General features: G+C 37.8%; 1 protein-coding gene across 1 annotated transcript in view; it reads right to left on the bottom strand.

The window, feature by feature from the left end:
• Positions 1-12033, bottom strand: part of LOC139952861 (uncharacterized) — a 131837-nt gene that overhangs the window by 21799 nt on the left and 98005 nt on the right. The window contains 8 exon segments of the mRNA XM_071952126.1: positions 18-926; positions 1555-1635; positions 3788-3832; positions 5821-6654; positions 7861-7890; positions 8591-8683; positions 8999-9025; positions 11869-11907. Of these exon segments, the coding sequence (XP_071808227.1) occupies positions 18-926; positions 1555-1635; positions 3788-3832; positions 5821-6654; positions 7861-7890; positions 8591-8683; positions 8999-9025; positions 11869-11907 (2058 nt within the window).

The following is a 12033-nucleotide window of genomic DNA, read 5'->3' as shown; positions in this document are numbered from 1 at the left end:
TCCTCTGGTTTTTCCACAGGTTCTTCTTCAACATTTTCCTCTTCCACAGGACTGGGTTCTTCTTTAACAAGTGGTTCCTCTTCCACGGGAATGGGTTCTTCTTCAACAAGTGGTTCCTCTTCCACAGGAATTGGTTCTTCTTCCAGAAGTGGTTCCTCTTCCACAGAAATGGGTTCTTCTTCCACAACTTTTTTCTCTACCATAGGAATGGGTTCTGTTTCAACAAGTGGTTCTTCTTCCACAGGAATTGGTTCTTCTTCCACAAGTATTTCCTCTTCCGAAGAAAGAGATTCCACTTCAGGTTCCTCTTTGACATCCTTTTCTGGCATTTCCTGGAGAAGAGCTTCTCCCTCAAAAGCTTGGTCTTCAGTTGTTATTACAGTAACAACTTCTTTGTGCACAATGGTTTCTGTTTTATGAACGGTTGTCTGCACTGACATGTCTCCCCCTGTAGCATCCAGTGCTGTGTCTTCTTCAGGAATCTCTTCTTGTATCTCCTCAGTTTGTTCTATTACTTCCTCTTCTTGCTCTGTCGGTTCCTCTTGAACGTCCTCTTCTTCATCAAGAGGATACTCTTCTACCATTTCCTCATGTGGTTCAAAAGTTTCCTTGACATCCTCTTCTTCTTCCTCCCTCTCCTCTAGAACTGGTTCATTCTCAGGAATCTCTTCCTCTTTGGGCTGTTCTTCCTGCTCAGCCTCTTCCACAACTACCCTTTCTTGTTGAATGTCATGGAATTCAACAGGAGCATCTCTGATTTCAGTAACAACTGTAGATGTTGCTGAATCAGAAGTGTCAAAAATTTCTTCTCCGATCTGAACAGTCCTAGTTACCTTAGTAGTGGTCGTGGTCACCGTTTCTTTATGGTATGTAGATGTACCATGGATGTCTGGTTCTGGTGATGTAGAATGCTCAATGGGAAGTTCCTAAGGTAAAAACAAGCCTCACTTAAAGACTGTAGAGTAATCAAAAACGCTAACAAAGCTACGCACTTAGAATTTTTTTCATGATGTTTAACCCTTTTTCTCTGGAAAATGTTTCTACAAAGAAAACAGGTATTTCTATGGTGTACAACCTAACAAGAAAAACTACTCTGAAATCTACACTAACATTTTTAAAAAGGAATTGACCCAAGTGCAACTTATAAGAAGTATCTTAGCTTATAAACTGTCTGACCATTTTGCGTTTTTGTATGTTTCATACAAACTATAGTTGGGTAAAATTCTAAACTATCACGTAATTACCTAAAAATATAGGATACCAGGATAGGAACGCTACCAGGTATTTCAAATCCAGTACAAACTACAGTTAAATGAAACTATACTACTTGTTCTAGGCAATAATGTTGCTGCAAGGGCTCCCTCTGCTATCCCACCTCTGCCAACTTGGCTATTCCACTTTTGCCACATTCACTATCCCACTCATGCCACCTTGGTTATCCCACTTCTGCCACCTTAGTTATCCCACTCCTGCCACATTGGCTTACCCACTTCTGCCACCTTGGCTACCCTGCTTCTGGCTAACCCACTCCTGCCACTGCTGCCCTATACATACCTCTTCTGGCAGGGGGGCTTCCTGGAGGCTCTCCCCTCCTCTCTGGGGCTCTTTCTGTTCCACCTGTTCAACCAATCTCTCCTGCAGTTAATCACACGTGAGTCACGAGCATATCAAGAACGTACTACACACTGGTCTAAGCTAAGGTAATGCAGTATGCACAACACGGTTCTCTTAATTCAGAAGCAAACATTCCTGATTTTAAAGCCATTTCTTTTAAAAATTGAGCTTCAAATAGTACATTTACAAAATTTGTTTCTATTATTTTCTCAGGAAAACCAATCATAATGGCCGTCAAATCAGGAATGTTGGAACATTGTGTCTCTTTGGAATGATATTTAGGTTTTCTCTTTTGTTTCACTTTTGTTTAGCGTTGTACTTTTTTGATGCAATCGGGAGTATAAAGAGATTTGCTGCATACAACTTGAACTTTTACCACAAATTTTACAATAGACGTGGCTTACTTTTACAGCAACCAAGTCCTTTCAAAAAGATACAATCTTTGCTTCCAGTATAAAGAAAAGTCTACAAGTATGTGAAATTGCTAAGCACTGTTTAGTGAGATCCAGCAATACTTAAAAGCCATTCAATTAGAAGCAAAACAAAAGCAAGCAAGCTAGTAACATGCAAAGCAGATATTTCAAACAAAGTGGAGGAGTTTGTGCTAGGGAAGGATCGAGGGTAGAGGATTGCAATATAGTTTGATATTGTTATAGAAAAACCATGGAGCACTGTTGTTCGAACTACTGTTTTCTAATATTTCTTACAAAGCATAACTACTCTAGCTTGTTAAGTATTTGTTTCCATTTTAATTAAGTAGGATTATACTTATAGATTAATTATGGATGCTTATTAGTTTGTTGTTAGTTAAAGAGTATGTTATTACTTGTTATAGTTAGCTATTACGTCACTATTAAATATTTAATTGGGTATTATTTAAATTAATTTAATTTATGTTATTTAGTAACAAACTCTACACAACTTTTCCTGCTCTAATTAAACACGATTCCTTCCTTAAACAAACCTGACACTACCATAGAAGCAACTGCTACCATGAAACAAAAGACAAATTACATTTCGACATATTTTTGACAAAATTTAACATCAACAACAACAGCAACAACAACAACCACAACATCAACAACAACAACCACCTAACCTCTGGAGTCTTGAAAAATATGTATATTAAAAAATTGTTTAAAAAAAGTGCAAGAACAAATGGGTTTTAAAGTTATTTTATCCTTTCCAAAAGATTCAGAATTTAAAAAATGACGCCGATATTTTGGGAAGCTGCAAGAAAATGATTATGATTAATCAAATTGATTTTAGGACATTAGTTTTAAATTTTGACGTTAGAACTTTTTTTTTTCAAAGAATTAGTTTTGTGTGTATCGGCCAAGCTAATTTCATGCATTTTCATAAATCTAAAGGCACATTGTGTTAGAGAATGGAGATTAGAATAGATATTCGATGAAGTAGATAAATAATAAACATAAATTTTATTTCGTAAAATGCTTTAGCAAACTTTGGAGAATTGTTAGCTTATAATGCAAGTACTTTTTTAAGTCCATATATTTTGGTTGGAAATAAACAGCAAATCTGGCAAATTTTTTCCTGGAATCCTTCTTTGTTTTCAGGCAAAATGCTTTAGCAAACTTTGGAGAATTGTTAGCTTATAATGCAAGTGCTTTTTTATGCTTGAAGTCCATATATTTTGGTTGGAAATAAACAGCAAATCTGGCAACTTTTTTCATGGAATCCTTCTTTGTTTTCAGTCAAACTTAGTTCAAAGAAACCTTCTATCGATCTCATTTTAAAATTGATTGATACTTTCCTGTTTTTTTTTTCTTTTGCCATTTGGAGCAAAAAAATATCCAAATTTATTTGCTGTTTGTTAAAGCGGCATTACTAGCATTACTAGCAAGAGAATAAGAAAATAAGAGAGACAAAGGTCTCTCTGTTAAATAACACTAACTCAGCCTCATTTAAAAAAGTTCTGGCTGCTTTGCAAAAGCACGTAGCTCAAGCGTCCAATGCTTCTAAAAAACTACTTGAATATCAATTTTGAAGATTTAAAATACAAAATCAAAAAAGAAAGGCTGTAGTTTTTCAAAACCATTCAAAGTTTAGGCAACTTTAGTTACAGATGATGGGTTAATGGGATTAATGAAATGCAACTCAGTTGTTAAAAGATGGATAATAATCCAAAAATGCAAAGTTTTTAGAAGCATACCTGTGAGTCTTCATCATGATCATCTTGGAGGTCCGCTTGGATTTCCTGTGGAGTGTAGCGAAACAGTTTTCAATCTCTGTGGGCGTCACTTAAAAATAACTTTTGCTAAAAGGCAAAGTATACCTTTGGTTTTTGGAACTATTCCTAATGTTTTAATCCTATATACGTAAAACATACAATAAAATTCCTCCCTGTAACATTTGGCAAGACTTTGAGAGGGTAACTCAAATTCAATTCAATGTTTTAACATGAAAGTTTTGTTAGTGGAAAAGTCTTTAATTAGTACTAAAATGGGCACAGACTGATTTGTAGGAGTACCAGTCTTTTTGCTCACTTGTACTTTCATGTCAGCAGTTAGACCAAAACTATCGCTGACCGCGTTTTCAAGTAGCTGTTAGGAAAGTATTAGAGTATACAGTGTTTAGGCTGGTAACCTGTTCGTGGTAAGCAAGATTTTTATGTTCTTAGCACAAGCACGAAACTGGTTCCCATACCACCTGAATTTGATTATTGTTTTTCTAGTGATACGCAGCTGTGTGGCAAATATTTATGAGGTAAAATTTAAATTTGGTATTGAATTGATAAATGTTTGGAATAACCAGCAAGCCATGCAAACAATAAGCTAACAAAGTGAAATCCATTTCAATTGAATTAGAAACAATTTTTTTTATATAGGAATGAACAAGATGAAGTTAAGAAAATGATACTTTCAGAAATTCACAACTTTTTGACTGAAACAGGATGAATAAAAATCGACAAAATTGATGCACATAATATGTAAGAATAAAAAAAATCTTTCACTTCAGAAACAATTTTTTTGTTGTTGACTGGTTTGTTCAATTCTTGATAAAGAGCCTTTGTCATCATGATCAAAACAGGCATGTGGCTGTACATGGACCTATGAAATCATCACCCAAGGACTGCATATGCGCACCCTCCCTCCATATCTGTACAGACATCGTAGAGTACCCGGGCAAAGAGCACCGGACTTTAGAGTTCATAATTCCATGTACAGCCACAATACAACCCTGCTTCGATCATGACAACACGCCCTTTTAAGTGAACAAATTAATCAAATTACAATCAGAATGTTAATATCAGGCAATAATCAAGTTAATATTTATCAGTAGTTACAAGCATGAGAGACTGAACATGCAACAAACATTTAAAATGCGCTGATAAAAATGTCAGGTGAAGCTTATAGTTGAGCAAGCACGACAAGCGAATAAATTAGTGAGAGTGAATGAAAAACCTAATTGGATGGGCTCTTACATGTAGGAGCTGTGCAGCAAGACACTGTTTGTGACACAAGAAAACAGGAGAAAAAAAATTAAAGGGTGTTTACTGCTTGCTTCAGAATGATCCCACAAAAAAGCAGAAGGGCTTTTCAGTTTGTCTTTCTGTTTTCCAGTGAGTGGAATTTGTATGTTTACGAAACCAAAACAAACCAAACAACATTTTAACTGGGAAACATCACCTAACATAATCTTTGGACAGGTTTGAGGATTTTATGAACAAAAACAAGAACAGAATCCAAAGAACGGCAAAACAAAACTGAAAAAAAGCAGCACAGCAACAAATGAAATGATGACTTAAAAAAGTAAAGGTTGAAAAAAACTGATTTGGAATGCGTGTGTAGAACTTCCTGCGAAAGTGTTGCAAAAATCTACACTGATTCTGCATTTTTCTGAAAGTTGCTTTTGGGTTTTGATCATTTTTCTTCCTTTCACAAAATAAAATAGTTTTTCTTTAAATTTCCTTTGATAAGTGATCAAATGAATCAACTGGAAACAAAAGGATATGCCATGGCTGCTATGGTCTCTAAAAAGATTAAAATAAAATTGGTTAAACTTTGAAATGCCACTGTGTCATACTTCTTAGGTTTTTGGAGTAAAAAAATATCCCCAGCGAAAAGAAAACAACAGCCAACGTATACAGAAAACTAAACACTAACGCAGGACATTGACAACAGGTCTACCATGATGTGCTGCTATGCTTAGGAAACGTTTGATTTTAAGGTCTTTAATCCCTACCTCTGAATAACATTCCAGAGGTGTAGTGGGTTGTCTCCCAGGTTGCGTCGTCGCGATGGTCACCTCAGACGACGGACCATGTGGAAAGTCCGACTCCGAGCGGTCAGTCTCCGGACTAGACTCCAGACCAGTGCGGACGGTCACTTGGTGATAAGTGGAAAACGTGGTGATGCCGACTTCGCGTTCGTACGGCGAAACCGGGCTCTCGTCAAAGGCCTGAGCACCGTGGTTCACGGTGTACTTGTTGTCTGTGAGATCCGGGCCACAGATTCGGGATGAGTCGTCAAGAGGTTCTGGATCACAAATCAGGTCTGGGTTGATGCCTTGGACGGTCGACTCGAAGGTGGTTGAGATCTCAGGCTCCTCGACTGAGTCGGGTTGCATCTCATAGTAGGGGTTGATACCTTCTTCATCTGGTCTTGAATCGGCCGTCACGACATCTTCATTGATGGATTCGGGTCCTGCTTCATAGTGAGGGTTTATCCCTTCCTCCTCTGTCGTCTTTGTGGAGCTAATAATCTCAGTTGGCGGACTGGTCACCACGATGTACTCGTCGACGTCAGAGTCAGAAGTACGATCTGGAGCTTCCTCCACTTCAATCCTGACTGTGGCGTGTTTCTCAGTGTACAAAAACTCATGCTTATCCGGAGTTGCGGGTTCGGTCTTCGCCGCTTCATCAGTACCGACGAATATCTCCGTCTCGGCCGAGGATTCGGACTCGGACTCGAGAGGTTTGTCCTTCTGGGTATCGGTCACCACTTGGGTCTGTACCTGAGTTGTGGTTCGTACAACCGTTCGGGTTGAGAATGTTTGACTTGTGTCTCCTGGTATAGCCTACAGGTGAGTTAGAAAGACCAACAGTTCACGCTAACAAATCTAAACTTTGGGTTTGATAGTCCTAAGAAAAGCTGCCTATAAAGGATGTTTAAATAAATCCCTTTACCAGCCGTTAGATAAGTCTAAATTGACAATTACCAGTTTAAAAAACAGTCACCCTTCTTGCAATGTTAGTACTATTAAAATGCAGTTAGTTCATTCTGACTTAGAGACAGGTTTCAGGACGACGGTAAAATAAAAGTTAATGGAAACTCAAGGGCTATTTAAATCACTTGATTTTTTTGTTACCGCGGGCGGAAATAATGGCTTAAATAGGAAGGGCATATCCAAAATGCAACTGCAGCCTTTTTTATATAAATACTTTAGCCTACATGACACCATGGCGAAAATGACTTTGCAATGTTAGCCACAAATGATGCGCATTTGTTACTTTTTCACAGGAGCCATTTTTTTAATATGAAAAGACCAGTACACACTATTGGTGATTCTGATTGAATGCTGTAGACAGAATGTTTTTTAAAGCAGAAAGTATTCTGAGAAAAGTGCTACTTTTCTAGATAAGTAAATACTTTGTTATGAATTCAAAGCTTCAGAACACAAGTTTTCAAGTTCATACAAAAAACTCTGAGGTTTTTTCTCAACTATTTTATGAATGATATTTTTCATCTCCATTTTTCATCTTCACTCCTTGAATATGACTTAATAAAACGTTATTGCTGCTGTAAAACGGCAGTGTTTTCTTTCAACTTTGAAAAATTTGAAACAAAAGGCACAGAATTCATTTCCCCGGCAAACTGCCAGACTGAGCATTTTGTCCGACAAGAAAGGATATTCTACTCTGCAGCTATAGTAGAATTACAAGTACAAAAAAATCAACCAAGAATGTGTACTGGCCTCGAGTTGGAAAGTTAATATTAACCATGCCATGATGCATTTTTTTAATTTCTTCACAAGCTCCACAAGGAAATAAAGTTGAAAATAAATCACAAAGTAAGGGCCAACAGAACTCTTGCTTGTGCAAAGTCTTGATCAAAATGCAAGTTCAAAGAAGTATACAGAAAAACGATTTCTTCAAAACATAAACAAACCATTCCATTTTTAAATTTTTGTATGGGGGGGGGGATACTTTGAAGTTGAACGTAAGGACCATAGATTGATTGTCAAGTTAAGTGGTTTGTTTGTTTGTGTTTTGGTTGACTTTACCTTGGTTTCAGTGGGTGTTTGTCTGTCTTCCTGCAGTCAAAAGAGGTGAGAAATTGTTGTGCAATGCATAAATTTAACAGTTCTTAGGTAGTGCGTATCAAGGCTGGTTTGGGGTGTGGGGTGGCAGGGCTTTGGTAGGTAGAGTGGAGCTTTGGGTATTTGGGTTTGAGGTCATTGGTAGTTGGAGCCAAGTTTGGAGTAGAGTTTGGGGTAGTTGGAAAGGAGTTAAGCCTGGTTCATACTTCAAAGCAATTTTGATGTCACATCTCTGTCTTCGCTGCAAGAGCTTTTTCAAAATTTGCATCCAATCGCAGGAAGTATAAACCGGGCTTTAGGGGTAACTGGAAAAGAGTTACGGGCACATGGAACAGGACAGGTGAACTGGGCAGATGGAGCAAGTTTTGGGCAGAGATTGGGGCAGTTGGACTTCAGTTAGAGAGGGGTAGCTAGAGAGGAGTTGAGGTAGGTGGCATGGTCCGTTGAGTCAGGAGGAGCAGAGTTTTGAGTGTAGTTGGGTTAGGTGGAAAGGAGTTGACAAAGGTAGTAGAGCGGAGTTGGAGTAGGAAGAACAAAATTTGGGTAGGTGGAGGGAAGTTGAGGCTAGTGTAGACATTTTGGGTAAGTGAGAGAGAGAGAACCAGCATGGGTAAAGGAAAGGGTAGGAGCGAGAAGGGTACGAGTCAAGGGGTAGTGCTAGGTAGGAGAGGGTCATCAAGTAAGGACTCCTTACCTCTTGGCTTTCTTCAAGGACGTCCACTGTGGGTTCAAACTGCATCTCCCGTCTCTCCTCTTCATGTTTCTCAAGTATCTCCTCCTTCATCTCCTAATTGACGAAAAGAAAAGGAAAAAAAGACCCAATTAACAAAAAGGCCCGATTGAGGAAAACACCCAATTGAAAATTATACAAAACTTATGTACAGGACAAAATAACTGATAATTTCTGTGAAAGCTGTGACAGAATGCCCAAGAACTCTAGGCGTAAGGGCTTTTGTGGTAACACCGGCATGGCGGAATACCATTTACACTCTGAACTGCCATCATTTACAGCTTGCCTTTAAACTTCTATCTTTACTGGGAAGCAGTTAAGTGTTTATAATGTATTAAAAAAAAAAAGGCGCAACAAAAACTAGACACTCACCTCATAAAGCTCAGCCGCACCGGCATCCTGTCAAATAAAAACATAAAAATAATGAAATGTTCTTCAAATTTTGAAATGGAGTCTTTAGTAAAATACATGTACGTACATGTATTTATATATAAAAAAAATAATAATAATACTAATAATAATACAAAAAATGTGAAATGGAACCAATCTAAAGTCCAGCAAAATGGAAATATTTTTTTTTAAAATAAAGTTCCTACTCCCTTGCTTTAGTCATAGAACCTAACACAAAATGTACTATGATTAATTGGTGAGGAATGCCACACTGAATGAAGTGGCAGCATTTACAATGTGATGAACCAACTTGACTAGCTGTCCCATCAATAGTTGGGCTTGCCCAATTGAAGTAAACTCAAGTTGGGTCAAACCGAACCATAGTTATAACAGACCCAACTATAGTTGGGAAAGGTTCAACTACAGTTGGTCAGATCCAACTCTAGTTGGGACGATCATCAAACTTGGGCATAAAATGATTCCTCACTGGTGATAAAGAAGCCTTGGTGATTGAAATTTAAGGAATTTTGAATTTACACTCAAAAGTATTTGAAAGTTATTTTCAATCTTGATAAAAAATATTCTACAAAATAATCTAGTGTAGCTTGAACAAAACTCATATGATTTAATTCATATCGAAAACTAATCTAAGGTGAAAACTTATTCTAGGTCTATTCTAGACATTAATATTCCCCTAAAGAGACCATCTGGGCCACAACTGATTTGTACCAAACCGCCAAGGTGGCCACAACTGGCTTGTATTAAAATATTTTCCAGACATTTATGAAAGAAATGGATTTAAAAACTGCATGAATGATGATTTTTCACAGATATGGATGGTCTACTTATGTGTTACGGCTGGAAGCAGTCTACAACACAAGTTTAGTTTTTAGGAAAATAAACTAAATCCTACATCTATTGAGAAAACTTTATACGACTACAAAGGTTTTTTTTTTTTTTTATATTCTTTTTCTAGAAAGTGTTAAAGAAATAACTGATCACTAAAACTTTCCACACCAAACATAATTTTACGAAAAATGAAAACACAACTGTGTTACTCACCAAGCTTTTTAGGAACACAGGCGTGCATGCAGGAAACTTTGGGGCTTGTGTTTTCACAGACAACACAGGTTTACACACAGCTACTACAGAATGGCGATCACGAAAACTACAAAACTAACGAAGACGCTTTTTTGTTTTTTGAAGAAGGAAATGCTTTTGCTACATGGCGTGATTTTTGTGTACAAATTGTAAACGGAAGATGGCGGCTATTTATAAAGAGCTAAAGTTTATAGCGTGCACATGTTTTTGACAAAACGCGAGGAAGGAAGTTAGAAACAACTAAAACAAATTAAATTTTAAGTACCTGAACAAAAGTCATTGGATTGAAATTGTCATGTACTTCGTTTATATTGCATGGGTTGGACAAATCCTTTCGTGAAGAAAAAGAAAAGAAAGCATAAAAACAACGCATTGGTTAGGAGGAAAAGTAACACACAAAAAAAGTGAGGGAAGGAGGTCAGGTGAGGAGGGCATTTTCATTTCTTTTGAATCCCAGGCTTATAGTCTAGGCGCTTGAACAGATGGAAACATTCTAATTATGAGGCCACGTTTACGTAGCACCTTCAGAGCACCTTGTAAGGTGCTGAAGCGCACTTAGCAGCCATTGCCAGACATACCAGGAGCAAACCCCTTCTCTTTGTAAAGTTTTGGGGCTCGAACCTGCACTCTGCTGCTTAGAAACACCAGAGCTGGAGTCCAATGCTCTCAACCGCTCGGCAAGAGCATATCAAGAATACACAACTCATTGATATTATTAGAACATAAACTAGATCCTGTGTTGTATTGGTCGCAATTGCTGGGGTAAAACAGCAAATTGTGTGTGGAAGTACGCGCCGCGCACAACTCTCAGCCAACGAGAGTTCTTCATTTGAGGAAAACTTCAGATAGAATTCCAAAAACAAAGTGCCCAAAGCATTCCCTGCCGCATTTAACAGAAATTTGAGAGACCATGTAAAATAAATAAACAAGATGCAGAAATAATAAACTAACACAAATTGTGGAGGGGATGTGAAGGGGATGTAAAAATTGGCTGTAACCTTCCAAAATGTTGGGGGACCATCATCTAATTGTGGCATTTTTGGATTTTGCATATAATTTGTCAGTATAAAACCTACTTTTTTGAAGAACTCCTTATAACCAAAGTTTTTGCAGAGTTTGTTTTTTTTGGTAATGGATAGTCAAGCAAACCAGCCACGATAGCATTTGCAAATATTCCACAGAATTTGGGTTTTAAGTTGCCATATCTTTAAGAATGTTTTGGTAGGCGATGCTTGCGATGCTTCACTTAAAGTTTAAGATCAGCAATAGGAGCTGAAATTGGCAGTTAGAATCCGGCGAAAAAGAGTCGCAACTGATTTTTGAAATTGAATTTAAGATCACCTACAAGTCAAGTTTCAGTGCTTCTACAGTATTGAACAAAGATATTGACTTAAAAGGGGAGACCACCAACAAAGGATAGCTCAGTTAATGAGCGCCGGAGCGTTAATCCGGAGGTTGTGGTCCAAGTCCTACTCAAGTCAATTTTTCTTTGTTCAAACCAAAACTTGTCGACAGTGTTAAAAGGGCAGGGCAAGGAAGAAAAAAAAGTACAAGGGGGAAAAGAAATGCAATACAATGCAATGCAAGAAAATTGTGCAATCACAGTAGCATCGTACAACATTTAAAGCTCGTGTAGAAGCCAGCAACACTAGGGAGAAGAAAAAAAAGTCTCAACATTTAAAAGATTTTTATCTACAAAGATTTTGAAAGGTTTTTCAAGTCAGTGGCTGAGTGAGAGAGTGTGATTGTACCTCAGGGATTCCTGCAGCAATCGCTTCTTCCTTCAACTCCTAAACGAAGATGACGAAAGGTGACAACGAGGAAACGGAGTGAGAGAAGAATAGGGGTGTAAGGAAATATCATAGGGTGAGAAATATCAATAAAACATTGATACAGTTGTGTGTGGCAACGGGGTA

The sequence above is a fragment of the Asterias amurensis genome, chromosome 21 (genome assembly GCF_032118995.1).
Source record: "Asterias amurensis chromosome 21, ASM3211899v1".
Classification (NCBI taxonomy): Eukaryota; Metazoa; Echinodermata; class Asteroidea; order Forcipulatida; family Asteriidae; genus Asterias; species Asterias amurensis.
Note: the sequence above shows the minus strand (reverse complement) of the source record. Positions and strands in the feature narration are given on the sequence as shown.